The sequence below is a fragment of the Pleurotus ostreatus genome, assembly GCF_014466165.1.
Source record: "Pleurotus ostreatus strain PC9 chromosome Unknown scaffold_3, whole genome shotgun sequence".
NCBI lineage: Eukaryota > Fungi > Basidiomycota > Agaricomycetes > Agaricales > Pleurotaceae > Pleurotus > Pleurotus ostreatus.
Window position 1 is genome coordinate 380178 of NW_023503158.1, and position 27760 is coordinate 407937.

The 27760-nt window shown below is 50.3% G+C and overlaps 10 protein-coding genes across 10 annotated transcripts; 6 read left to right on the forward strand and 4 right to left on the reverse strand.

Annotated features, from left to right (window-relative positions):
• Positions 1-46: 46 nt before the first annotated feature.
• PC9H_004561 (uncharacterized protein) lies at positions 47-3383 on the forward strand (the record flags this gene model as incomplete). Its single annotated transcript, XM_036774144.1, has 12 exons — positions 47-727; positions 801-1004; positions 1067-1399; positions 1456-1486; positions 1541-1574; positions 1632-1887; positions 2106-2229; positions 2286-2320; positions 2389-2661; positions 2719-2934; positions 2995-3044; positions 3107-3383. The coding sequence occupies 12 exons, from the start codon at positions 47-49 to the stop codon at positions 3381-3383; spliced, it is 2514 nt and encodes an 837-aa protein (XP_036632646.1).
• Positions 3384-3509: 126 nt separating this feature from the next.
• On the reverse strand, positions 3510-4385 carry PC9H_004562 (uncharacterized protein; the record flags this gene model as incomplete). Its single annotated transcript, XM_036774145.1, has 5 exons — positions 3510-3593; positions 3649-3718; positions 3774-3908; positions 3968-4025; positions 4118-4385. The coding sequence occupies 5 exons, from the start codon at positions 4383-4385 to the stop codon at positions 3510-3512; spliced, it is 615 nt and encodes a 204-aa protein (XP_036632647.1).
• Positions 4386-4477: 92 nt separating this feature from the next.
• PC9H_004563 (uncharacterized protein) lies at positions 4478-6280 on the reverse strand (the record flags this gene model as incomplete). The annotated part of the gene is made up of 10 exons (XM_036774146.1): positions 4478-4561; positions 4615-4684; positions 4739-4846; positions 4908-4965; positions 5023-5230; positions 5482-5505; positions 5558-5627; positions 5696-5797; positions 5852-5909; positions 5959-6280. The coding sequence occupies 10 exons, from the start codon at positions 6278-6280 to the stop codon at positions 4478-4480; spliced, it is 1104 nt and encodes a 367-aa protein (XP_036632648.1).
• A 246-nt stretch (positions 6281-6526) lies between these two features.
• On the forward strand, positions 6527-7407 carry PC9H_004564 (uncharacterized protein; the record flags this gene model as incomplete). The annotated part of the gene is made up of 5 exons (XM_036774147.1): positions 6527-6791; positions 6923-6980; positions 7046-7150; positions 7203-7272; positions 7324-7407. The coding sequence occupies 5 exons, from the start codon at positions 6527-6529 to the stop codon at positions 7405-7407; spliced, it is 582 nt and encodes a 193-aa protein (XP_036632649.1).
• Positions 7408-7481: 74 nt separating this feature from the next.
• HAM1 (nucleoside triphosphate pyrophosphohydrolase ham1) lies at positions 7482-8340 on the reverse strand (the record flags this gene model as incomplete). The annotated part of the gene is made up of 6 exons (XM_036774148.1): positions 7482-7578; positions 7639-7750; positions 7801-7984; positions 8040-8104; positions 8170-8274; positions 8325-8340. 6 exons carry the CDS (start codon positions 8338-8340, stop codon positions 7482-7484), a joined length of 579 nt encoding a protein of 192 aa, XP_036632650.1.
• Positions 8341-8631: 291 nt separating this feature from the next.
• PC9H_004566 (uncharacterized protein) lies at positions 8632-9420 on the forward strand (the record flags this gene model as incomplete). Its single annotated transcript, XM_036774149.1, has 5 exons — positions 8632-8893; positions 8951-9008; positions 9063-9167; positions 9220-9289; positions 9337-9420. 5 exons carry the CDS (start codon positions 8632-8634, stop codon positions 9418-9420), a joined length of 579 nt encoding a protein of 192 aa, XP_036632651.1.
• Positions 9421-11366: 1946 nt separating this feature from the next.
• On the forward strand, positions 11367-12296 carry PC9H_004567 (uncharacterized protein; the record flags this gene model as incomplete). The annotated part of the gene is made up of 4 exons (XM_036774150.1): positions 11367-12087; positions 12137-12145; positions 12199-12215; positions 12270-12296. 4 exons carry the CDS (start codon positions 11367-11369, stop codon positions 12294-12296), a joined length of 774 nt encoding a protein of 257 aa, XP_036632652.1.
• A 530-nt stretch (positions 12297-12826) lies between these two features.
• On the forward strand, positions 12827-14703 carry PC9H_004568 (uncharacterized protein; the record flags this gene model as incomplete). The annotated part of the gene is made up of 3 exons (XM_036774151.1): positions 12827-13106; positions 13153-14447; positions 14500-14703. 3 exons carry the CDS (start codon positions 12827-12829, stop codon positions 14701-14703), a joined length of 1779 nt encoding a protein of 592 aa, XP_036632653.1.
• A 627-nt stretch (positions 14704-15330) lies between these two features.
• On the forward strand, positions 15331-16338 carry PC9H_004569 (uncharacterized protein; the record flags this gene model as incomplete). The annotated part of the gene is made up of 1 exon (XM_036774152.1): positions 15331-16338. The coding sequence occupies one exon, from the start codon at positions 15331-15333 to the stop codon at positions 16336-16338; it is 1008 nt and encodes a 335-aa protein (XP_036632654.1).
• A 1254-nt stretch (positions 16339-17592) lies between these two features.
• Positions 17593-19767, reverse strand: PC9H_004570 (uncharacterized protein; the record flags this gene model as incomplete). Its single annotated transcript, XM_036774153.1, has 12 exons — positions 17593-17714; positions 17764-17852; positions 17903-17921; positions 17975-18097; positions 18151-18188; positions 18257-18357; positions 18418-18568; positions 18625-19075; positions 19127-19207; positions 19257-19436; positions 19497-19549; positions 19601-19767. 12 exons carry the CDS (start codon positions 19765-19767, stop codon positions 17593-17595), a joined length of 1575 nt encoding a protein of 524 aa, XP_036632655.1.
• Positions 19768-27760: the final 7993 nt, after the last annotated feature.

A 27760-nucleotide genomic window follows, 5' to 3' on the forward strand; every position in this document is an offset into this window, starting at 1 on the left:
TAAAGCGACAATGTGACCTCCACCGCAGACCCCCACTCAACCACCAATGTCTCCGAAGACAACAGCCATTGCATCGGGCGCACCGGGCGCATCTCCAGCAGCGCGTCGCCTCCGAGATCGCGGGGTACCCGCGTTTCTCGTGTTCTGTGGGACTCTGGTTTGTCTGTTGACCTATTACACCTTGCATCGCCCGATCCAAGGCGCCGTGCACGACGATTCCGATTTACTACACACCCAAACCCCGAAGCCCAACTTGAAGCAATGCCTACCTGCGACCCCTCCAATCGCGCGTCCGCCCGCCCCGATCAACCTGTGGGCCCCCCTATCAGTGGCCGAAATCGCCCAAGTGCACGCCTTCCTGCGCCGCCCGTCACTCGGCCTCAACTTGACCGTTACCAATGCACAGACGAACGACAACTCCGTATTCCTCATTGAGACGCACCCCCCTCCGAAGGCGCTTGCCCTTGAATACCTCTCTGACCCGGCGACGAAGAGCCCACCGGAGAGGCATGCGCGCGTGGTCATGCATCTCGGGGGACAGGAGCAGCCTGTGATCAAGGACTATCTGGTTGGTCCGTTACCTGTGAGCGAGCGCACGATGCTAGAGGAGCGCAGGGGTATATATCATCGGGAAGATATACCGTATAATGCGAGGGGCTTCAATCTAGGGCCTGAGCTCGCGAGGCTTCTCGGGCAGATCATGCCTCCGCTAGCGGAGCCAATGCAGGTGCAGTGTCACTTTCTGCATGCATCGCAGATCACATTGGGTGTCTGTATATTGATTCGGTCTCTTATGTTAGGCATTGCTAGGGGGAGTGGCGAGGGGCCTGCCCAATGATACGTTGGTTGCAGGTGCGAGTGCGCCTTGGGGTATTGATGGCTCTTTCCGTCGCGCGTGGATATCGTGGAAGCGCAACATTCCCGGTTCGTGGATTAACCCGCTGAACCTCTACCTATACGTCGACATGAGCGGAACCGACAGCTCTCAATACAAAGTACTTAAGGTGCGTAGGGGCTCAACGCAACGACAAAAGTCATTATGGTCAACGTTGATGTTCTCGTTCAGCTCGTGTATGACAAGCAAGTCTTCCCGTCGACCGCAGCGTTCCTGGAAGCGTTCCACAATGGGACGCTGAAGCCCCTTCCGCCCGTCGACGATCCCAGTTCCAACGACACCCATCCCTGGAGCTCTCGATACCGTCCTGACCCATCCTTCAAACTCGACCTCGACCATCTCCCCGGTCCCCGCTCAGTCCCCTTCGCTGGACTGCGTTTTCGTGTGGACGAGAGGATTAAGTATGTGAGCTGGATGGGGTGGGGGATGTATCTGGGCTTTGATAGGGATATGGGGCTGAGTCTTTGGGATATACGATTCCGAAATGAGCGGATTATATACGAGGTATATGACGAGCTTCTGGACTTTAGGAATAACAGGCTGACAACCTTCACTTGTAGCTGGCTCCGCAAGATGCTCTTGCACAATACTGTACGTGGCAAACTGTGAAGTTTCAAAGGCAGGTTTAAACTCGTTTCCCCGTAGCTGGTACCAACCCGTTTCAACAAACTACCGCTTGGTTAGTTCCTTCCTTACATATACTGTACATTCATTAATGACCCGCTGAGCGATGTAGGCTTGACCGGTACTTTGGCATGGGACAGACAGTCAGACCCCTCATGCCATCGTACGACTGCCCACACGACTCGGTATTCCTTTCTGCAAACGTCTTCGTACCCAGCGAACACGGCGGAAACACAGTTGTCATCGATAGAGCTATATGTGTCTTCGAGATGGACACGACCCGGCCGATCACGAGACACACCGGGTATGGTGATGGGGAGTTTGGTGCGGTGAAAGGGTACGTTCTCGTCGTGCGCACGATATCGACAGTCGGAAAGTGAGCATCATTGTACTTCGTGTGCGTATGCTTGACGGTGCATGTTGGCTGACATAACTACTTTTTCTATCAGCTATGACTATCGTGAGTCCGATTTCAAGTTCCTTTGCTATACTAACATTCTGACGAGCGGTGCTTGATGTCGCATATCAGTCGTGAGGATCTAAGTTTCGGCTTTTCTCGAAGTATATCTGACGGATTTCGGTCCAGTGGGACTACACCTTCCATCTAGACGGCACCATCGAGGTCCGAGTTTCTGCGTCTGGGTATCTCCAAGGTGCACACTACGTGCCAGAGGAAGACCCTTATGGCTCCAGGATCTGGCACAATGCTAGTAAGTCGACAAAGTCCATCGGTTCTCCACGGCTCTAATTGCTATCCATAATTAAGTGGGTTCGTTACACGATCATGTCATCAATTTCAAGGTTTGGCAGTTAATTAATCTCTCAAGAAGATGGATAGACTCATTCCCTCTATATTGCCACTATCACAGGTAGATCTCGACATTCTCGGCACCAAAAACTCTTTACTCCGCACGACGACGTCGCAAGAGGAAGTTACTGCGCCATGGTTCGACGACGATTGGGGTCCCACTGTCGTTCAACAAAAGATCACTCGGGAATATATTGAAAATGAAGACGAGGCTCTGATCAAGTATCCGCCCAACATCCAAGGCAGTTGTGCAATCGTGAACCAAGAGGAGAAAAACAAATGGGGAACGGTTAGGGGCTACACAATCCATCCAGGGGTCAACTTCGTTCACAATGTGCGTGGGTTGCCTTTTGATCAACCCTAAATCTCAATCTCGCGTACATATGTTCAGACCGTGGTTGGCTCTCCGCGCCTCAAGGAAAATGCTAATTGGGCCAGGTACAACATGGCCGTCTCTAAACGCAAAGACAGCGAACCTTCCTCAAGTTGTATCTGGAACTTGCACCTTCCGGGGAAGCCTGTTGTCAATTTTCACAACTTTTTTGACGGAGAAAATATCACTCAGGAAGATCTCGTCGCGTGGGTCAACGTTGGTACTCATCACCTCGTACGTATTGAATGGGCCACTTGACCGTGGATCACCACGCTTATCGCTCTTTCTACGTAGCCCCAAGCAGAGGATGCACCGAACACGCGGACGACTACCGCAACAACGAGGTTCGTATTATAGTATTTACCTCCCCACATGTCGGATCTATCATTTTGATTCTATTTTCCAGTTTCTTCATTGCCCCTTTGAATTACTTTGACTCGGATGTTTCCTTGGATTCTCTCAATGCTGTCCTCTTGACACCGCCCTCAGCGCCTGGGGAACCGTATTTGCATGACAACTATGGCGTTGATCAAGGGACGACGTGCATCCCCGACCCACCTTCTCCATTCACCTATACCGATGTCCATGCCTACGATATGGACGGACGGAAGGTCTTTGGGACGGATCTGAAGAAGTTACAGACGATGGCCTACGCGCCACACAGAATTATGGCAGAGCTGTGATTGATGTAAAAAAGAGGTGTGTTCTATATTCTTGTCTTGGCGCCTCGCGTTGGTATTAATGGACTGCTTGCTAACCTAGTAAGTAGCTTGTATGTACAATAGTGCTTGATATATGTCCATCTAGTGTTACATTCGTGGTTTCGGCTGAGAAGGCATCATCTTTAGATGCAGGCCAGACGCGACCAATGTGTGGTTATCCTTGTCCCATATCTGCGCGTCAATTAGTGAGCTCATAAAGACCCTTTCTTAACGGCGACGGCTATACCTGACACCTCGCGCACAAAAGTGCACCCTCGCATATCATAGAAGTGCTGATCACTTGCAAATTTGTCCCTCTGCGACGTTAGTCCATCAACATTGTTTAGCGATAACGAAATGCGAAGTACGCACAGCGGGGCGGGCGTGTGGAACGTCGTGTTGATCGACTGTGAGACGCCGCTGAAATTACCCATTTGCCTTTCGTCGGCGTTACTGCGTGCTACTTGATGGCCCGCGCGCCAGGCAGAGAGGGGTAACGCCGAGCATCTGGAAGTAGTTCGTATTAAATTCACCAGGAAGCGTAGAGCTATACGGTTGACACGTACACGTCGACCAAGTATACTGAGCAACCCCCGTGAAGATTCCCCTCAAGATTCACCATATCTAACCATTTACAATTACAGTTCATTCATTCAAAGGTAGGTAAATCACTATTGTGGCGCCATGCTCCAAGGGTGCAGTATTCGGACGCTAACCTTCTGTGACTTGCAACTCGCAGACTACCCTGGATTCGGTGGTCATGGGCTCTTCGGGATTTTCGACGAGGGACACCTCGGTAAGCTGGATCCGCCTGCCGATAGCACCAGCAAACGCTGTTAAGTCGTTATGGTCGGTTATGATGCCTAAAAGCCGGAGGCAGATGTCCTTTGAACGATATGGTGCGTTTCCGGATATGCGGGCAATCGTAGCCTCCGAAACGACTATGGCCGCAACTCTTTGAGAAACTGATAAAGGTTGAGGCATGGCGAGAAAGGAGCAGCCAAACGCAGTAAATACGTTTTACTTTATATAAGGCCGGGACGGGGATATCGAATAACCGGTAAGTACTTCGAATTTCAGAGTTTTGGTTTTGGCTGAGACGCAATCATCTTGAGATGAACCCCAGATGCAATTAACCTATGTTTGGCGATATCCCATATCTACGGACGAAGTGAGTTGGGCAATATCCGTGTGGAGAAACGACCAGGCGCACCTGACACCGTGAAGCGAAGATTGCGCCCTCGGTCATGGTTGATGTGCTGATGATCCTCAGCTTGGTTCCTCTAAAATAAGTTCAGTAATTATTAAAAACGGGGAAAGATGAGTGGCACACATACACGGGCGCCGGCGCATGAAAGACCGTATTGATTGACTGCGATACGCCGCTGTCGTTCCTGCGGTCAGGCTGCGCTGCAAGCCATGCTGACAGGGGCAGCGTTGAGCACCTAGTTGGCAGAATTCAGGACCAGGCAAGGACCTTGAAGCACCACCGCAGGAAATCCTCACGAGTCCACAAGATAGATCGAACAACCGCCGTGCATATTCCCAGCGATGTTCGCCATTTCTGGGAAAGCCAACGGGTTACTACTTTTCTCCCGAACAAGCCCCTAGAGAAGCTCACCTTCCGTCACCTCCAGCTCGCACACCACCCTCGCGTCAGTCCTCAGAGACTCCGCCGCATTTTGAGTTATGGACACATCGGTTACGAAGAGGCGATCGGCGATACCGGTACCAAAGCCTACGCCGCCAACTTTAAAGATTTCCAAAAGTTTCAGAGTTACCTCCTTTGAACGGTCTGGTGCGCTTCCTGGCACGGAGGCGATCGCAGACTGAGGGATTCTCAGAGACGAAATCCAGTCAGTGATGGTCCTTGGACGTGGTTGTGTCATTAATGAAACAAAAGCTAGTCACGAAGTGTTCATTGTAGGTGACGGGCGTTACAAACCGGTGCCCTCATTAGCCGGAAATATAAGCGTTGGAAATTACTAGGGGCTCATATAGGTCCATTCTTTATTATTTATAATTTACCTCCTGACTTGAACTTCCTCCCTGGATTGATCGTTGAATGAGTCGCACTGACACAGAGACCTTCGGCATCCCATATCTACGGACTTTGTCAGGATACCAATAAACAATAGACGGAGGTTGGCGCGTACCTCGCATCTAGCGGAGCGTATCCGTCCTTGAATAGCTATGCTATTTGAGATTAGTCTCAGCTTGGCGCCTCTGCGCGCCACACAACGAGGCGGATCGTAAGCGCATACGACCAATGGATTTAATTGTGCTCGACGGACCTCGAGGCCGGTTTGTGCCATATAATGTTCATTGACTGCGAAACCCCTGAACCGTCTATGCCTAGCTCCAGCCCCAGAGCTACAAGCGCGGATGATGTTGCCCTATAAAATCATATTTGCGTTAGTTCCGGAATTTGTGTTGAAGACGGTGCTCACGGGTCAAATAGGTAAGCAGCGCACGCGCCGTGCATGATCCCGAAGACATTACACATTTCTGTCGTTCTTCTTGTCAACGGGAGTCAGTGGGCTAGTTATGCACTTACCTTCAGTAACCTCGATCTCCAAAATGGTTTGTGCCTCTAGAGTGCCTGCATCACGTTTTGAAAGATTGATTTCCACCAAATTGAGCCTTTGGCCCACGCCTGAGCCCCATGTATTTCCCGTGTCGACGAAGTATGCTAAGGCGTTTGCAGAGAGCTGCTTGTGTGTATCTGAGAAATTGCCTTTGATCTTCTTCACGTCAGCGTTTGGCGCTGGAGGAAGCGAGCGGAAGAAGTGCAGAGGATCCGAGTGAGAGGACATGGGTTCGGGTAAGATACTGACGGAACCCTTGGCCGTTTGTTTTATAGTCCAATTGCCGTTCATTGAAGAAGCGCTCGGTGATATACAGTATACCGAGGCATATCATCGCGATCCGTAAGTACGATCTGCCAGGATCCAGGATCTGAGGCCTACTTGGGAGACAGGGGACGGGATAGGGCGAGATCATGTGACCGGTAACACCGATGATCCTGTTCCGGAATCCCGTTTCCCTTCGATCGTCCGTGGTATTAATGTCTGCGCGTTATTGACACTTCATCTCAACCACTTCATCACAAGGTTTCATCAACGATGTCTAACGGAGAGTTAGACATGGACGCCGTTCTGGCACACTTTCCTATTAACCCAGATAAGGTCAAGCAAGTCTCCGGGAACGCGTCTTATGAAGCAAAGGAAATTGCGTATAAATGGCTCGCTGTGTTCCTATCTGCAGGGGAAGGCTTTTCTGGGAACGTAGCCAGCCGCGTCAGGATTATAGAGGCGTCCATCATCCAAAACCCAGAGGAACCAGAAAAACTGGAAAGTCGGGTAGTATGCGAAATAGACGTGGAAGAAGGTCAGTACAGCATACTCAATTGTCTTCGCCTTGGTTGTTAGCGACGTCGACCATCCCCACGCTACCGAGTTATTGCCGTGGGGCCATTCAATCAACGGAGCAAAGATGGCTGATCCATTCTGAGTTCATAGACATGCTTAACCCTCTAGGGAATTTACACGGCGGTTGTTCAATATTCCTCATTGACGAGTGGGTCTCCCCATTTCCTCCGTGTGCTGCCAATACTGAAATTGTCTTTGTTGGATACGTGTTAGATGTTCTACGTTACCCCTATCCGTGCTCCTCTACTCGCTAGGGAGGCCAACCAGCGGGGGTGTATCGCAAACCATCAATACAACTTTCCACGCACCCGCACCGCTGTATGTTCCGTATTTCCTTTCACACACCTTCCCTAGAATGACGTGTGAGTAGCGGCACGAAAATTAGGCTCGTTAATACATCCATGATTATTGAGGAACCTATGCTATGTACTAGATCTGAGGTGAGTTCCTGATCTTCTGTGATATCTTCTCACAAACATCGCCGTCTATAGGTTTGGGATGTAGACAATCACCGCTTGATCTCATCTGCCGTTCAGACAAAAATGTTACCGTCCCAACCCAAGCCAAAGCTCTGATCATTATTATGTATAATCAAAGGATAGACACCTTGTTTCCCAATGGAATACTCCGGCATTCTTCAATCTCTTCGTTATGTCGCCAGAGACTGTAAATACTCCCTAAGCTTTTCGAGGGCCTTGTATCGGTGCGAAATCGAATTCTTCTGGTCGGTTGGCATTTCAGCGTATCTGAAGATTTCGATCGCCCATTTTAGAAGTAACCACTAGGAAAGGAAGCTAAATACTCACGTCAACCCAGTTCCAAGCGGTTCGAAGCATGAGTCCCACCCAAAATGGCCAGGACCACGGGCAGGTACGATCGTTCCATCAGTACGGCCTTCGAAGAGTATGGGCTCAGTTTCTATGGCCCGTTGAGCTCGCGTGGAAGAAGAGAAGCCCCGGAAGACGTACCTGGTCCGGCAGAATACGCGAACGTACAAAGAGCCCAGGCTTCTCTCGTCGGGAAGCCATCAAGCATCTTGTTTAGACCATCTTGTCCGAGCGCGGTAAGGAAATGTTTGATGTACGGTCCAGGTAGTCCTTTCAGCGCCACGAAACACAATGCAGTGTCCTCCGTTATACATGGGCCCCCAAGCTATCATTAGGCGAATTTGTAAACTAAACCCAGCGAAGGATAGGTTGAATCCTACTAGCTCGGCGGCGTGTCTACATTTCGCGATCGCTACCTCTTGTGTTGTACCTTGGAGTTCAGGAACTACACACGGATAACAGATAGGGATCAGGATCAGATTGATCCCTCAGTTGCATTAGGCTACATACTGTCTAGTTCCTGGGAGTTGATTTCGATGGGATGGGATCCCTTTGAAAGAATGGCCTTTACTTCCTTGAGTTTATTGGCATTTCCTGTAACAAACGCTTTTTGTTCTCCATGAATTATTGTGTCCTCGAGAACGCAAAAAGGCAGCAAGACGGACTCAGCTTGGAGGTCATGATAACGCTTGACTGGGTGGCTTGAAAACTAGAAGGCTTGCGAGTGAATCAGGCTTCCGATTATCTATGACTGACTTCAGTGACTCGGCTTCGAAGTACCTTGACTTGACATTACTCCTCGCCCGATTTAGGTATTAGTCATCAACGCTCTAGCTTGGGGCTCGGCATCACGTGCATGTCCGGGATCTGCGCTTTGAAGTAGCCGACAGTGCCACTACTTTATGTTACTCTGATATCTCTGTGCCATTCACTTCTTCACCTCCAACGTTTGTCTACTTGTATAACTAGAGTATGGCCTCCAGTACCAAGGACTTCGACTCCGGCTCTGGAAAGGAGCTTGACATAAGCCTTGAGGTCTCCAACATCGCAGGGAACGCTTCCCCGGACATCAAGGCATTTGTAGCGAATCCCTTGTGGATAGCGAACTCGGAGACCAGCTTTGCGATAAAAATCGCGAAAAACATCGTGGTAACCGAGGTTTCCATCCTTCCGAAGAACGAGGAGCCGCTGAAGAAGGAAGCGAGGGTGGTGTGCGAGATGGCTGTAACAGAAGGTGAACGATTACGTTGAGAGCTACAAGTATACGACGCTGACAGTTCGGTCCATTTAGATATGCTTAATGGGGGAGGGAAGATCCACGGGGGGTGCTCTGCGACTTTGGTGGATATGTGGGTGGTTAATCTCCTAGTGTATCGCAGCCGCTGACGCGCGGGGACTTTCAGCTGCACTTCGTACGCTCTTATCGCGTACAATATGGCCGTGATCGGGGAGGCGACGCCTTCCGTTTCACAAGCCATTAACATGGTGTATCACTCGCCTGCAGACTTGTAGGCTTCTCATTTTGCGAAGCGAATACGAGACGCTAACGCATACGTGCAGAGGAGACAAACTCAAGATTGTCAATACAACCATGTCGGTCGGCGCACGGGCTATGTCCGCCCGTTGTGAGGTAATCTCTTGCCTTACGGTTCAACAACTCAAGCTGACACCGTGTAGATATGGAATGCTAGTCAACATAGACTTGTTGCTTCTGGTACTCACATCACCATGCAACCCTCATTGCCAAAGTCAAAGCTATGACTCGTGATATTGTCATTAGATTGTCCTATGACATTCCTAGATTATCTTATTGCAAGTACATATACTACTGCCGTTCTATATATAGCGACGCTTCGGTTGGAGGTTCTGCTTATCCCCCTGGAAAGATTTTGAAGTGGTTACGGCAGCTGTCCTTTGTTACGGGCCTTGGCTCACTGGCTGCTCCTAGCTTCGACCAACTGGCAACTTTCACAGGCGGGTGAATGCTAGCGTCAGTTTCTTCCTTCCCAAATCTCCCAACTGCACTAAACCGCAATTTCCATAGGTGTTAACGTTGTGCATCAGGCATGAACAATCTTACCGCCTAGGTTAATTTCCTGCAAACGTAACAAGTCATCACAGCTCGTATTCGCCTCAGTTGACAAGTGCTCGAGGCCATAATCTAGCCGGAGCATCGGGCGTCTTTCTCTAGCGCTGTTTGGTGGAACATGATCGCCGTTCAAAACCCTTCTCCTATGACCAAACTTGGTTCTTCCGCACATCGACACCCCATGTCGCCTACGCTTAAGGCACGCCCTCAAGCATAGTATTCGCTCATGGCCATGGCAAACACTCTCAGGGCTCCCTTTGCCTTATGAATTACGGTTCCATTCACCGTCGGCAATGCAGCAAGCGTTCTTTGTGAGACGATAATACAGTGCTCACACAACAACGGGAATTTGAATTGATCTTTGACCTCGGGCTTTTCGGATCCTGCGGTTGAATCGTCTGAACAATATTATTTGATTACCACGTCAGCAGACATAGTCGGGGGCATCGCGAACCGTGACCGACAAGAAGATATACAATGTAAGTAGTGTAAATCGATCGCCCCTCTCGCATCCCATTGTCAAGTGAGTCGATCACTTCCAAAATTCCATTCCCCACTCCCTTGTTCATAATCGCATAAAAGAGGCACAAGCCTCCCAATGGCAACCCAGGTCACTCATCCTAGTAGCCTATCACTCGCACTTCACAACGAGAATCATCCTCCTATCACCAATGGACGCTTTTACCGCTGCCAAATTCGAGGACATCACCGTCGCCGTGCCCCCCGTCAATGAGGAGGGCGGAGGCAATGGCGGAGGCGCGTACTGCGTCGTCGCTTGAAGTGTTACACGCTTCAGTGTGTTGCTCCCCTCATTAACTATCACTACTCGTGCTGATGCTTGTTGTTACCTCACAGCCAAGCTCAACCGTTGCAATTCGCTCAGCTCACCGGTATCTTTGCATGAAGGTGGAGCGTGTGCTGGGTGTTTGTGATCTGGATGTTTTGATTTATCTACGACTATGAGGAACGGGTTTATGGGAATTGTAACGGTTGTAATTGTAAACGAAATATTGATGATGTAGATTGGAAAGTGATTCAGACAAAATTGCTGTGGTGAGTGACGTAGCAGAATAGTAGGCAGTTTCAATGGAAACAATATCCTGTGCCCGATGTATAGACGGGCCAAATGGTATACGCCGCTAAATCTCGCGCTTCCCAAAAGTTCAATGGCTTTCTGAATTATTACCTTCGTGTCAGTTACACGGTTGCATATCTTCGAGTGCTAGTCAGTACGATTGCACCGCCTCAACATCAACGCTCTTCATTTCGCGTCTATTTCCCGTGTCTTGTCGTTATCTGAGGGGCTATAACTAGGGGTCATGGGGATAAATCCCAGGGCGATTGACGAAGTATCCACTTGCAATGTACCGAACATGTCCTGCTGCTGTTGACTATCAATCGTCCGGTATGGATGTGTGCAGCGGGAGCCTTCACGGCCGGCGGCTGGGTGTCAGCACTGCCATTTAGTCTTCATCAGCTTGCCTGGAATGAATTGATTATTCAGTACGAGGAGGTCGACATCCCCGAGGCGCGCCAAAACGCACGCGACTTACATGACTCCCTCAATCTCACGCCGGTTGCCCCAGCAGTCCTCGAGGCTTCCTCACCCCAAACCACCATGGCACCTAATCCTCCTTTGACCCCCGCAGAAATACTGAAAGTGACCCGTGCTTCAATAAACATCCTAAATGTTCTTCGCTACGATTTCTGCGTGTTTGGGAGCGCAGCTTGCAACTACTACGGCATGAACTCTCGCGTTGCGCAAGACGTTGATATTCTCGTGTTTGCTTGGAGGGTGCATGAGGAGTGGCTCAAGGGAGAATTTGTCCAACGCAACAGACATTTCTACCGGGTCAACTCTGCAAAGCCGGAAGCAGGCTACACTGTCCTGTGGTACCAGCTTCCGGGCGGGCGAAGGTGCAAGGTTGACCTCCTCCATTTCGGAGTGATAGGTATATCGGGCATGCCGCCAGACATCGCCTACTTCGTGCAGTCGCCGAGATTCCGCGAGATTCCCCTCTTGCCACTCATCCCACTACTCTTCCTGAAACTGATTGGATGGAGGAAACGTGCAAAGTCTATTCTTTGGCACTGGAGAAAGAAAGTTCCAAATGATGAAGAAGATATCTTGAATCTCTTGGAGATCGCTATAAGCAGACCCGACATTGGACGCCTTTCGAGTACGCCTTGGATTACCACAGCTTTCAGACGAAGGGCTCGACTCCAGATCAGCCGCTTCGTTCAGAAATATCCTGACAGCATTGCGAAATGGAGGGTGATTGGTTTCAGGTTTTCGCGCCGACGTGTATGTTACGAGTCGATTATGCCTGATGTATATGGTGAGTAGACTCAGATAGATGGACCATACGAGTGTTACATATTGGACAGAGCATTCTGGTATGCCACCGGTGCGATTCTAGAATCCGCTGATGTCTCACGAGACACCTCAGTCGCTTCGCCTTCTCAGGTGAGTCTCGTGGTCTTGGGGTCTTGAACGCCACTGATGTAGGTTAGTTCCAAGCCCGCAGGATATGCATATCACGACTAGTCTCATTAGTTGGAAGGGTATACCTTATTTATGTGTTGCGCTATGATCTAAGACCCCTCCTAGTATGAATATTTACACCTTGATGTTCCAGGCAAGCTTGATCATATAGATCGGACGCCCTCTCTACAATGAAGTACAAGGGTGCTTGCATGGGTCTGCGTGGGATCAGTAGCGATGCTTCAGTCAACTACCGCTCGACGCATACATTCAGAAAAAGAGATACTCAACGAGAGGATGATAAAGATACTTGTGTTATATGGAATTCTAAAAAAAAAGTAAATGTGAATGTCGGAACGTTGGCGAGGTGCGTAGTCACGTGAGATAGTGTTCAGACTTTTCCGGTCACTGAGTTCAATTAATTCTTGCAACGCGACCTCCAGCAGGCCACTATCATGTACGGTTCAATCTAATTCAAACGGTGTAGATTACTGGTGAGCGTTTACCATTCTTTTTCAAGTGCGATTGACCCACGATTTGCATTAGACCACAAACTTTACAGCTATAATTAATATCATAACCACAAAGGCGTAATGGGCGCCGTTGGCTCAAAAAACAAGGAGCCGAAGCCATATCCATTCCCATTTCCTCACCATCCGAGCCAATACAATCCCGCAGCCTACCCGCCGTGGGCGTCAGTTCCGTGGCAAGGGCAGTACGATGACAAGTACCTCTCGATGATGGGGTACCCTACCCAACATCGCAAGAAGAAGAAGGGAAAGAATCAAATGGTGAATCCGGCGATGGGATGGGCGCAGGGATACGCGCCGTTCCCGTACCCGGCTGTCCAAGGCTACCCAATGCCACCATATGGTGAGTCATCAATCGGCTGAGCCAGCAGACTCTCATTCTGTCCTAGCGCCCCCCGTGATCCCAGGAATGACATACGCACCAATGATGCCAATGCCAATGCCCCAACCCTCTGCTGCTGCTCCTGCGAACGCACCCGTCATCCCTCAAGGTGCCACAGGACCTGCGCCCACTCATCAGCCAGTGGTGCCTACCATGCCGACCGCACCTGCCCATAATATGCCTGGAACAGTAAACCAACCGCCACCGCTGTTTACGCCGGGTGATGGCGCCGCTCTTCAGTCCTTTCCGGGCGCAGAACTCACGTCCCCACCTCCCATCCGTCGATCGCAAACACCATTTCATCGGCGGGCTTCCCCCGAAGACAGCGACGAAAGCGACGATACCCCTCCACCACCTCAGGCAGATCTACAACGATCAGCATCACACTCGCGTCAAGCAAGCCACAGCGATAACATCACCGCGGTTCTTGGTTCACATACTCCGGCGCAACCAGGCGCTTTCGGTCCTCCTGGCGGTCATCGCCATACAACCACCTCGAATACGAACCCCAACCCCCTGCCTCCCCCTCCGAAAGACTTGTACGAAACGTCCCCCTACAAAAATCTCCTGAATTTGCCGCAGACTACGACTTTACTCCAGGCGGCTTATGCAGCTCAACAAGACGCTGATAGAAGTGGGACATCCGCGCCAGCTGCTACTGCGTCATCGTCACACCACCGTGCGCCCGTCGTGCCTTCTGGTGCAGATTTGTCTCGATCGCACACGGAGGCAAAGAAGAAGGGTAGATTTGGGCTCTTCAGATCACTCACTGGGGGCGGCGGTTCGAAGCCCAGGCACGATATCCCTGGCCCTTCTAATGCACCCCCAGCTCCTACGACACACAGACCGAATGCAGGGTTCGTCCCCGTATTCGCCCCGGTCAACGATTCGCACGCCCGAAGGGGAGCTGGCGATAGCCATTCAGTCTCTACTATGGACGCCCCACATGACGCCTCTTCGTCTGCGCATGCGCATGCACCCTCGAATTCTGCCCCAGGTTCCCACATTCCGATGATCGACCAGTCTTTACCTCCCATTCGTTTCACCCAAACCGGCGATCTTGCGGGATTTCTGAATCACTCTCCCCATCGTGTTCTCCACCAGCAGAAGATCTACCCTAGCGCAACACATCTATTTGAGGCGATGAAGTACCTCGAAGGTGGTCCTGGCCAACAACCGAGACCTGATCTCGCTGAACGAATCAGAGCGTGTCCGAACGTTGCTGATGTGTATCCCTTGAGTGCCGAGTTCCAGTCGAAGGGATGGGTTCGAAGCGACTGGGGACTGGTGTTCAATACCTGCGTGAGCCGTTCTATTCCATTGGATTTATCAATCGGACTCTGACGCCGGACAGATGGATGAGGTGCTGTATCTGAAATTCCGGCAACATCCTAATCTGCGAAATAATCTCATGCACACTGGGCTCGCCCCAATCATCTATGAGGACCCAAATGATGACTATTGGGGCGACGGTCCCCACGGTGAGGGCGCCAACGAACTGGGGTCAGCGCTTGTCAGAGTGCGGGCGAAGCTGAGAGCGGATGGTCTTGGGGTCTAGTCGATGGCGTTACGCTGCATCTTCTTTCCTATCCTTCCTTTGTTTGCGAAAGGCCGCCCCTTTGCTTCTATGATTCACGAGTTACACGAGCGTTCCGTCTGTGACGATCCATTCATGAAAACTACGATCTACTTTCCTTATCGCTTTGATCTGCTTGACTGCCTGTTCTGCATTTTCTTGGTTTCGTTCGGTCTCCTTGCAGTGGTAGTTACCAGTCAGCATGTACTTGTATCTTAGAGAGAAGTTAGTCCGTATTGTGGTGATGGGCGCGCACCGGACTCGGTTAACACAAGCCCAGGGAATAATACCACAGGTAGGTTTCGTATTCTCCGGCACCTAGCTCCAGTCCTTGGGCCAACCGGAGGCATCGCCTCGATCCGGTGAGTGGGGGACGGTTTTATTTTTCATCACATTTCGAAGAAAATGTGCCCGTGCGAACGAGGAAGTAAATTGCTTCCGCTACCCCTAACGGTAAGCGCCGTACTTGCCACGCAACCACTGCATCGTGCACACTCCTCTAATAAGACGGTTGCCCTAAGCCGCTACGGAGACAACATCATATTGCACTCTGGCCACTCCTTTGATTTATACCCCAACGTACCTGCTGGCAGTCACTTAAAGACAGTCATGACCTCCGTACTTCGATCGCACCCACTCCAGTCGAACAAACGCAGACTCGAGGCAGAATCAACTTCTACAAAGAAGCAGAAGCGTCTGCACGCCGAACTAAGGCTCGAGATACCACCGCTCAAGTTCCCTTCGACGCACTGCTCGACGGATGACGACCCGCTGTTCACCCCGGCGAGCTCAGGCGAAACTAGTTCTCGGGCTGACTCTCTCTTCGGCGAAGAAACGGCGTTCTCAACGGGGAGAACAGATAATCCCCCCTACAAGGAAACTATTGCGTCCGCATCCCGCACAGCGCCTCCCATTCCTGGATTCTTTTTCAATCCAGCTGTCGAAGTATCTTACGATATAGGCGCCCGCGTACTAGCACAATGCATGGAAACGTATTTCCAGAAGCCCGATGTAAACCAAATCATGCTTTTCGGCAGAGCACCTTCGCCAGGAACACCCGAGTCGACACCTGCGAGTACATCCTTCCCCCCGATACTCAACGAATTGTTGACATCACTCTCAAACGACCTTCGCGAATACCTCCCACCGGCAACTTACGATTTACTATTTCCTGCTTCACCGCGTCGGGCTCGCCAGGCTATCATTAATCTCTATCACCCTGGTGAAGGCATCTCGTCACATGTGGATCTGCTGGGCCGCTTTGGCGATGGCATAATTGGCGTCAGCTTCGGCAGTGGATGTGTGATGCAGTTCGACCGTGTGCACACCGAGGTGGAGTCGCAGGGCGAACCCAGTGTTGACCACACTCATGTTGACGCCACAACGACGTGTAATGCCGACCCTACGGAGGATAGGTACGATCTGTACCTTCCTGAGAGAAGCGTCATAGTATTGTCTGGTGAGTCACGGTACAAATGGACTCACGGCATCGCGCGAAGAGCCGACGACGTCGTAGGAACCGAAACGTTGCACAGAGGCACCCGCATGAGTATCACATTCAGGTGGTTGCTCCCCGGTGCCGAGATAGTTGGGGATACAGTCGGTCCTGCCATCTAGATCCTGAGGGCCGATTGCAGTCGCGAACGGAAGTAAATTGCACTGGATAGACATACGAGCAACCTCAGCATGTAGTTTAATCCCTGAACGCAGTCCGTCTTGTAGAATAGGTGCATAATTGCATAGGAAATGTCTAAGTTTGAAGCTCTAAATCGTATGTGCGAAATGCACACTTGTTGATGTCCCAGGGGGTCCTGAGCGACATCGTCGTCGAAGAATGAATAGCGTAACGAAGAAGAGAATAATGAGAGCCAGCACGCCCCCTACAACCACCGCAACCATTGGTTTTGAGTTTCGAATAAAAGGTTCTAATGCTTCTGGAATACTCGAGGTGGTTGCCGCTTGGTTTATGAGAAGGCGAAGGCTTAATGTTGATAATGATGGTGTAGGAGACAGATGAGGAGATTGTGTTGCGAGATGGGAGGTACGAGCGTCGGTGAAGCGCAAGACGGACTGCACGAAAGGGAGTGAAGAAGCCTCCGGGTGATCGAGCATCAAAGCAGTACGGTCATGGACCGATGATGTAGGTGTGGCCCAGCCCAAAACGAGCCTAGGAGATGAGGTCGCGAGTGGCATGAGACCTGCAGGGTGGCTTCAAGTTTCCTCCCAGATACAACGTATCATGGACGTTGGGTTCCCGTTATTGGACTGGATAGCTTCGAGGAGCAGCATGGATGTCTACAATCTGTGGCAGGGAGTTAAGCCACGTCAAAGTTTACTGGTCAAAATCAACTCACCCCCGCTTCGTGGTGACCTATTCCACGAGTTCATACCGACAACGCCATCCGAGTGAAGGTGCTGTTAGGTGATGGTACTGTGATCAGCTGGCTTATATAGAGATGATCTTCTTTGTCTGTAATCAGCGAGCATCTGCTAAGCATGGTGTTCGCAATACCACCATATGAAAATCGAGCCCACAAGAAGATAACCACATGTCCCTCAGGATATAGCGCAAACAAGTCATAGAAAATACTGCCCTAGAGCCTTGAAGTCGAGTAAAACTGGAACAAAAATAAAGGAGCCCAGGGTTTGGAATGAGGAAAACCTTTCATAAACGACCGAGCTTTGAAACTTAGTTTGGGCCGGGAAGCTGGCAGGCGGCTTGGCGCCACAATGGACACGTGGATGCAAGAGTTTTAGTTCTCCTGATTGAGCTCCTTGGCCGGGATACTTCCAAGAAAGAAAGTCCAATTGACATTAGTTACACTTGATTCTGTTTGCCGCACGAGGCAGTTCCTGGCCACGAATGTACGCCTACCGAGCCACCGTCTCAACATGATTCGGCTCCGCCTTATCGGGCTCCGACGATCCTTCATCCATCTGGATCTCGTTCTCCACTCTCTTCTCTTGCTCCTGACGCACATCTCCTTCGTACACTATTACAGCATGTGAGAAGTATCCTCATGTGTAATGAAGAAATCTCACAGAAGGCAAGTTCCTCGAGTGTCCTATTTGATGTCTCGGGGAAGAGGAACCAAATGAAAGCAAGCTCGAACCCAAGCCAAACGCAGTAGCTAAATACGGAGATTAGCGCTATATATCGTCAGTGGTGGAAAGGATATACCTGATGTAGTATTTCCAACCTTAAGTTGTGTCATTTAGCTGGTTGTTGCACGATTGATATCAAGCCACGTACCTGCATTAGCGATACCGATTGGGTTGACAAACTGGTTGAAGAATCCAGCTGCACGACTGAACCACTGGAACACAGTGATACCCTTGGCGCGAACATGATATGGGAATAATTCAACCAGGAAAGCTGATGGTGCATAATGAGAATACATCCGAAACACCCATGTCAATGGAACTCACTGTATGTCAGCGCGTTATACGCCACGTTGTAAGCTGGGCTGTATAGGAATATAAAACTAGACAAGGCGTTAACCAAGGGACTGTCAATGACAGTGCCTAGACCTACGCGATTACTGCGCGAGAAGATCCCTGGCTCTCTGTCATCTGGTACTGGGCCGAGGCAATTGTCCAGCCGATAAAGATGAGAAGAATTGAGACCGCACAGGTCTAGACAGCCGGGCCGGTTAAGGAAAAAGACGAAGTTATCCGCAATCCGAGCGAACGTACCAGATATGCCGTTCTGCGTTTGAATCGGGATACAGTTAACGCGAAGAAAGTGGCATTCAGGAATCCCCAACAGGTGTTGGCAAGGTTGATGAGATTCTTAGTGCGGTTATCGTGGATGCCAACGTTATCCAAAATGCGAGCCAAGAAATACCTAGTGCGAAGTTAGACTGTGAGTCACGTAGGGAAGCTGAATGTCATCGAACGTACGAGGTCAGCCCGTTTCCACTCCACTGCGTAGCCAATCCCAGGAAGGAGCCGATGAGTATACGTTTCCGCATGCCTGAGGTAGTGATAAGCTCCCTCCAGCTCAACTTCGATGACTCCATCTCTATCTCAAGGGTATGTTGAATTTGGGCAAACTCCGCCTTTACGAACTCGGATGTCTCATCCCCTTCGGCGTGGTATTTAGTGAGCACGGCTAGGGCTTCATCGTTTCGCCCCTTTGATACGAGCCAACGAGGGGATTCGGGGAGGAACCAGATAAACACGATTTGCATCGTGCTGGGAATAACTTGGAGGAGAGAGGGAATGCGCCAGCCCCAATTGCTGGCCATGGCAAAGGTTCCGAGTGTGACGCCGGCGGCGACAATGGAACCAACAAAGTAAAAGGCATTGAACAATGAACCCAGGATTGCACGTTCCTTTGGATGTGACAATTCTGTCGCAACATGTCAATCAACTGGGAGGATTCCTCGTGAAGACCTCTTACCTCCAATCAAGGAAGATGCGGCAATGATAGCGAATGGGATACCGAGCCCTAAAATGAACCTAGCGATCACAAACATAGCGACTATCAAATGCGTCAGTAATACATTGGGATACAACGAAAGGCGACGAACAATTCTGAGAGGCCGTCTGGATGACGGCACCAATGATCATGAGGACACTACCAAAGATGATAGCCCATCGACGACCCCAATAATCCGCAACGTATGGAACGAGGGGGAGTGCTACAATCGCACCGAGGGAATACATCGCGGACATAAGTCCCAACAATGTTGATCTCGGGCTATGGTAAACTACGGATGCCGTTGCGAAGTGTCAGAATATAGCTTTGATAGACGAGGCACTCGGCGTACATGTATCCCAGGAGTCCACCGCTTGTAACCCATTCATCATTGACGAGTCAAATCTTGAGGGCAAAGTTATTAACAGTAACGAAGCCGGGGCTTTAAAAGCTCACCCGCTTGTCATTTCGACTCCAATGCATGTCGGGACTAACACAAAGTAGAGTCGTCGAAGATTTGGCTTTTGGTACCATGGGACGGTATCCTGTTCAGCAAGCCGGGAGACGAGAGGGTCCGCAGCCGTAACGGTATCCCCGCTGTCGGACTGTTTCTTGTTAGACATAGCACTGCGGGGGATTGAGAACGGGGAGTGAAGGTGGGGATCGCAATCCTTACGAAGTCGCGGCGTTGCGCGTACTCTTTAAACTAAGGATGCATTGACAGCATGGAGCTCCGTTTATTTCGAGACCACAAGTTTCCTAAGTATCTCCGACTTGTGGGGTCATCTATCTCGTCAAAATCCAGCCTTGGCAAGTGCTGCCACTAGAATTTTGGACCGGTGCCGGTATCTATATTTGTATGTCAAGCGTCGAGGTGCGGTCTTCGTCTTAGTCAAATCTTCCCAATTGACAGAGATCCCCATGTACCCGAGATTTGTGTGCCTGATATTTGAGAATAAATATCAGTTTATGGGTTCGAGTGCAGAGCTTCCTACTGTTTTGACGATATCAATCTGACAGAATTCGTAAGGCAAGCCGGAAATCTGTGGGACGCCCGGCGAATCGTCGGGGGGTTGCAAGTAACAATCAGTAAAAGAAGCACTAACCTTCAGCAGATGGGGAAGACGTTGGGCCCCGTGTGACTGAACAAGCGACGCCAGCATTGCAGGAACTCAGAACAAATGGTACCGCTGCATGTTTACAAGTGTTCAATCATGCGGCGTTACTGCCGGCAATGTCAAAATGGATCCCACATGAGGTTTGGGCGTTGGGAGGTCGCAGGTTGAACTTATGAGCCTTATCGATCATCAGATGTGTACCACTGAGATCATTAAGGTAAGGCGTCCCGCTCGGAACCTCTGAGCTCAACTGTGTAATAATATTTTCATCAGCTTTCAAAACCAACCACGAAAATTGAATTTACGACTTCGCTGGTCGCTGCCGGCTGTGAGCCCCAGTCCATATTCTCTTGGGAAGATTCCTCGCATCAAAATTTCAATAGTAAGGGCCGAGTAGGTGACAAGTAAGTAATGGTTGACTTGCAAGATGTCGCAATGCTGTGGTCGTGTCACGCACCTGTCACACCCATATCTATCCAAGTCAGGGGGACTCAAATCAAAGTATTACGGCGCGAAAGATCCTATCCAGTGGCATCAAGGTGGCATGTACGTTAACGTAGAGTACGATTCTACATACGAGATCTGCTCATTGCAAGCTATTACGAAGTAAACTCAGTCTCGGGGTAAACGGACTATATTCAGGCCGTAAGTACCTATTACGAAGTAAACTACAAATATGTCAGTACATGGGATGGTATGGACAATACTAGATACTCACCTCAGTCTCGGGGTAAACGGACTGAGGTGATAAGATAATAAACTACACATTAAGTACACATTACGAGACACCGAGAATGAAAGAGAAAATGTACCGTATGAGCCTAATCTCTAACTCCTCGACACTGGACCATTCCACATGTAGCACGGTTTGCACAGGCGCTAACCTCAACTTCCAACACTCCCCCTCAAACCGTGCGCAATCCCAGTGCAGATGCGAAGTGCTTCGCCTTCAAGCTAGGTAATGCCTTGGTAAGGATATCCGCGGTCATCTCGTCGGTAGCGCAGTAAAGAAGTCGGATAGATCCGGCTTCAATGGTATAACGGATGAAGTGGTAACGAATATCGATGTGCTTGGTACGCGCGTGATAGTGGCCGTCTTCCGTAAGTGCAATTGCTGACTTCGAGTCGCTGTACATCGTTGTTGGATGAGGGAGTGAGCCAAAGACTTCGCCGATCAAGCGCCGAATCCAGAGCGCCTCTTTCGCAGCGTGGGTAGCAGCCACGTATTCGGCTTCGGTTGTTGACAGCGTGACCAAGCCTTGTTTCTTCGACATCCACGACACAGCGCCGCCATCCACCAAGAAGACATACCCAGAGATGGCACGGCGATGATCTTGTGACGCGCCGTCAGCATCGACGTACCCAACCAATCCATTCTGGTCTCCTCCATACACAAGCTCCAAATTCTTCGTTCCCAGCAAATACCTGAAAACTAGGCCAACCGCTTCCCAGTGTGCCCAGCCTGGATTATCCGAGAATTGCGCCAACGTTGATACTGCAAATGCGATATCAGGTCGAGTTCCCATGGCCACATACATCAACGCGCCGATGGCTTCACGATATGGAACATTTTTCATGCGCGCGATATCCGTAACTGAAGTAGGAGATTGAGAGCGGCTGAGGAGTTTATCGGGAATCATGGGTATAGACGAGGGTTTGGAATCGAGGAAATTGTGGCGAGCAAGAATAGAATCGATGTAGGAATGTTGGGAGAGGGAAATGGAGTGGTTCGCAAGGTTTCGAGTGACCTTGATCCCTAAGAGCCAGTGGATAGGACCGAGGTCAGTGAAACTATACTTCTTCCCCATTCCTTTCTTGAATTCCTCGATAAGCTCCTTCTTCGTCGCCGTAATCATGCAATCATCCACATGCACTGCCAAGATTACCAAACCTCGCTCCGTCTTGAGATAGAAAACCCCATGATCTGCCTCTGTTCGACGAAATCCCAAATCAGCCATAGCCTCGCAGAACGCCTCGTACCAGTTTCGCGCTCCCTGCTTCAGTCCATATAATGCTTTGTGCAGACGTAGCACCTTCGCCTTTCGGTCTGCATACTCGAAATCCGGCGGCTGTTCAAGGTAGACAACCTCGTCTTCGCTAAGGATGCCGTTCAAGAATGCGCTGTCAAAATCAAAGGATTCAACCGGCCAACCGTTACGAGCAGCAATGGCAAGAAAGAGACGGAACGACGAGAGTTTAGCAACAGGTGCGTACGTCTCATAGTAATCCATGCCGTGGATCTGAGTGAAGCCTCGAGCTACTAGGCGAGCCTTGTACTTCTCGATTTCACCAGAGGAGTTCTTCTTGATGCGGAAGACCCATTTCGCATCAACTACATTGGCGTTGGGAGGCCGATCGACGAGCGTCCAAGTGCCGTTCTTCTCCAAGCTTGCAATTTCTTTCTTGATAGCCTCAAGCCATTTCGGCCAGTCAGGACGCTGCCTCACCTCCTCATAGGATGGTTCAAGACCTTCACTCCCCCCCATTACTGATGCCATAGCATAGTCTTCGGTGGAGACCAGGCCCAGGTCCTCCGCAAGGCTAGCAGTGTCCGACGCGGCCGGTTGAAGCCCCTTTGGCAACAAGGGCGCACTCGGTCTCTCACTAGCCACACCTTCTCCTTCGCGAAGTCGGCGTACATATGCAGATTCCTTTCGAACACGGCGAGTGCGGCCAGTTTCTTCGGTGGTTTCTGGGGCAGCAGGCTGAAAATCTGGACCAAGGTAATCAGTTTCTGGTTCTGATTGATGATTAACCTCATCTGTTTTCTCCTCCGTAGGTAAATGCTTGATTTCGGGAGCGGTAACGGGCGCAGGCATCGGACGAGCTTCAGATTGAGTTTGCCGATTGCCCATCATCTCCCACTCCCCCCCAATCGGCACTTCATCCTCCTCCGCAAAGTTGAACTTCACGTTCCGTTCGACCTTCACCATACGACGATCAGCAAAGTAAATGCGGTGGGCCATACTTCTCTGGTCAATGCCAACCCAGCGCTCCGTCGAAGACCGACCATCCAGCTTGCTTGGATCGCGGGAGTGAACACGAACTTTGCATCCCCATGGATGAGTTTGCGCCAAATTGGGTTTCTCCCCGAACACCACCTCGAAAGGAGTCGTGTCGCCCAGAGCCCGTGTCGGCATCCTGTTCTTCAAATAGACCACATGGTGTAGAGTTTCGCCCCAGAGGAATTTCGGAAGGCCACTGTCATGAAACATAGCCCGAACACGCTCCATAAGTGTACGATTGAGTCGTTCAGCAATGCCGTTGTATTCGGGGGTGTCATGAGTTGTGAGTCGGTGAGTTGTGCCTTGCTTCGCCAGGTGTTCCTCAAATTCATCACTGATGAACTCACCACCTCGATCAGAATGGAACCGTTTGATAGTTACACCTTTCTGTGTCTTCCACCAAGCCTCGCACTCCTTGTAAAAGCGGAAGGCCTCGTTCTTGGAGCGTAGAAGATAGACGTGAGAGAAGCGGCTGAATTCATCTGTAAGGCCAAAGAAGTATCGACGTCCACCGATGGTTTCTGTAGAAGCCGGTCCCCACAAATCCCCATGCACGACATCTCCCAGCGCCTTCGCCCTCTCCGTTTCTTCCCTCTCCCGCTGAATTGGTTTTCGGGTCATCTTCCCGTACTCGCAGGCGTCGCACGGCGTGGCGGAGCTCGACTCATCAAGCTCAACACCATGGATTAATCCTTTCTTGACCATGTCTCGCGCAGCGGTGTGAGATACGTGACCCAAGCGACGGTGCAGTTCATTAATGGTTAGAACCTCTGCGACCTTTCCAGCGTAGTCCTGGCCTAGGCTTCGAGGGGTAAAGACACGATACAGCCCATCCTTCACCGGTACACTCCCCAGCAATTTGCCGTTTCCATCGTAGAGGTGACAACAATCATCTTTGAAGACTGCCGAGGAACCTGCTTTCGTGATGCGACTGATGGATACGAGCGTCATGGCCATCGCAGGAGCAAATAGGACTCCCCGAAGTAGGACTCGAGTGAAAGAACCATTGTTGGGTAAGACCACATACATATCCCCCTTCCCGATTGCGCTAAAGCTTTGCTTGTTTGCAGCGGTGATTGAGTGCGGAGGGATTTCTTCAAAATTGACGAATCGGTGGCGGTCACCCGACATGTGGTTCGACGCTCCAGAGTCGTAGAGGTCGACATCCATATCAATCATGCTGGATCGAGTTAGCATCGCAGCTTCAAACGCTAAAAATGCTGTGCTGTAATTGGTGTACATCCTGTGGTTCGGTGTTGGGACTCCCAAGTTGACTAGGGTCTCCCGGTTGTCCTCGGAGTCAGAGTCGGCAATAGAGATAAGGTCGGGAAGATTGTCTTCGTCTTCGGCATCACTAACGAATGGTGAACTTAGTGGTGACATCTCGTCTTCTGACATCTCGAAGAGTTCGGCATCAGCGTCGGAATCTGACATCGTGAAGAGTTCGAAATCGCTATCGAAGTCCTCGGAGGAATCCCACTCCTCCATAGCGACCCACGCAGCCTGTTCCGAGCCTCCTTCACCCTTGTCTTCCCCAGCATTAGCTGTGTCCTTCTCCTTCCCCTTCCCCTTGCCTTTGGGGCCTTGCCCTTCCTTTCCACCACCCTTTGACCAACAGTCCGCCTTCATATGGCCTTTCTTATGACAGTTGAAGCATTCAACAAGCTTCTTCGAGCCGCCCTGGGCCTTTCCCTTCCACTTTGAAGAAGATCCAGCAGCAGAGAAGGCGGCGTCCTTGTCATCCTTCTTTCCTGTTTTGGTACGGATAACTCGGCGGTCATATTCGTCGGTCAAAGTCATGGTAAGCGATTCCCAGGGTAATGCTTCGCCAGAAACACCAGTTGATACGTTGATAGCGGAGATACAGTTCTCGTAGGAATCGGGAAGCGAGCTAAGGATGATCGCGAAGAAGTCGTCGTCATCTGGTGGATGTCCCATCGATGCGAGAATCTCGCGTAACGAACGTAGTTGAGCAAGGTGGACACGCATATCCCCCTTCTCTGCCAATCGAGTCTCCTGCAGCTGACGCCGAAGATCTATGGCAACCAAGCGAGAACGTTTCTGGAAATCCGCGGCCAGCGTCTCCCATATCTCGCGAGCAGATCCTTTCGAACGAATCTTCATGAACAGTGAATCCGGAATCGTACCAGCAATTTGCTGCTTGACCACAGCCTCTCCCTGACGCCACTCCTTCAAATCCTCCTTCCATTGGTTCAACGCCGTGGTCTGGACATCGGTTACGGGGCTGGCCAGCACAGGAACAGGGTTGACCGGTTCAGAGCCAGTTCCATCGAGATGCTTGAGCAAGCCGCGTGCGTCCACAGCCCACATCAGACGGTCCCGATAGGTCACCCAGTTATTACCGGCAGCATCAAGTTTCGGAACACGCAAGAATTCGTCACCGAGTTTGATGGAAGTCATTTCGAGGAAGATAGTGATGAGGCGTAGGGTGCAAGTACGAGTTCGTAGGAGATTGGGTTTATAGATTTATAGGATAAGCGCAGGGCCCATAACCTATTACGAAGTAAACTCAGTCTCGGGGTAAACGGACTATATTCAGGCCGTAAGTACCTATTACGAAGTAAACTACAAATATGTCAGTACATGGGATGGTATGGACAATACTAGATACTCACCTCAGTCTCGGGGTAAACGGACTGAGGTGATAAGATAATAAACTACACATTAAGTACACATTACGAGACACCGAGAATGAAAGAGAAAATGTACCGTATGAGCCTAATCTCTAACTCCTCGACACTGGACCATTCCACATGTAGCACGGTTTGCACAGGCGCTAACCTCAACTTCCAACACAAGCGATATGTTTCCTGCTGCCAAACAACGTGGGGGATAAGTTTCACCGACAAAGCCAGCTTCTCGCGTCAGGGAGTCCATTCAGAGGGTCATTAGATCTAATACCAACAGCCAAATCAATAAAATCAAGGGTTTTGTCTCAGACTGACTACGCTAAACCGCCTTAGCTCGTTCATGAAACAACTAGGCTCTGAAACTCCTCTGGTCTTGTAGTATGTCTTCGCCAACGTATCTATCTGATATGTTTGTTTACAGTAAGCAGCACACCGTGATATCGTGCAGCCGATCTGAGAGATTGACTTAGCAAGAGGAGCGTTGCTGGTAAACACATTCCCAAACACGGCATACAGCAACCCTACTTCCTAGAAGAGGGTTACGACCCTGCTTAACAGACGATGATTCTGCTGCAAGCTCAAGCATTTACAGTAGAGCTATGGCGTCGGACTAGTATTATCTAGGGTGATCTCTACCACTTAACTGGGAAGACCCACCGAGCAGTACACCCACTTGCAACGATGTTATTGCATCTCCTGTTGAATTTCAGGGGCTTAGGAGCTGCTGACCGGAGATATTCACGATCGGACCGATTATAAGTAAAGTGCAATGGGCGCTTATTGATAGCCACTCCTTTCTTTGAATCCATCCACTACAAGTCGAGACTATGTTGATTAAAGTAAAGGTGAGCCACAATGAAATCGCGAAGCATCACATCCTGATGTATATCCAGACGCTAACAGGCAAAGAAGTCAGCATCCTTTCCATGACAAATTGGAATATCTCTGATTATCGTGCCTCCGTTCATATTAGATTGAACTTGACATCGATCCTGAGGATAAGGTGGGCAATCCTCAACTCATCGATACTACAACGCCGACGAATCAACGAAATTAACAGATCACAAGAATCAAGGAGAAAGTTGAAGAGCAATCGGGTGTCCCGCCACCACAACAGCGGCTTATTTTTGGAGGGAGGCAAATGTGAGTACAAACGTTTGACACTACATGCGGTGAGGCAGGGGGGATTAACATGATTCCGTAGGCCGGACGATAAGACGGCCAGAGACTTCAATATTGTGGCAGGATCGGTACTGCATCTGGTCCTCGCGCTGCGCGGCGGACGATAATAGCTTTGATTATCCACCCAGGATGCAATCGATTGCTTTGCTATGCATCCCGCAGATTCTTCCATGCATTACAATAGAATTCCTTAATTTACACTGATCCTTGATTGCTGAACAACGACACCTGCTCAGTATCACGGTGGACGTGCAACAGAAGCTGGTTCTCCCCTTTCCCCTGTTCCCCTGTCGCGCAGTCCCCTGAACTACTATGAGCAGAAGGAATCAAGCAAGGAATAAGGCATGAAAGGAACATACCCACACCAATGGATAATTCAAGGTGACCGCGAAATCAACTTATGAAGATACAAATGTGTTCCAAGCCTGAACCGGGGTGAAATAAATTTAAAGCTTAATGACAGAGAATAAACAAATGACCAAGGAGCGATTAAAAAGGAAGGAATTGGATAGCGCGAGTATGAGCTATGTCCAAGAAAAAAGTGGGTTGCAATGAATGAATACCTGTACATTTGATAAACTAGAAAAGAGTGGAATGATACAGGTGGATAGCGATCTTTAGTACCGCGAAAGACCACCCACGAGGACTAATGTGGGACTG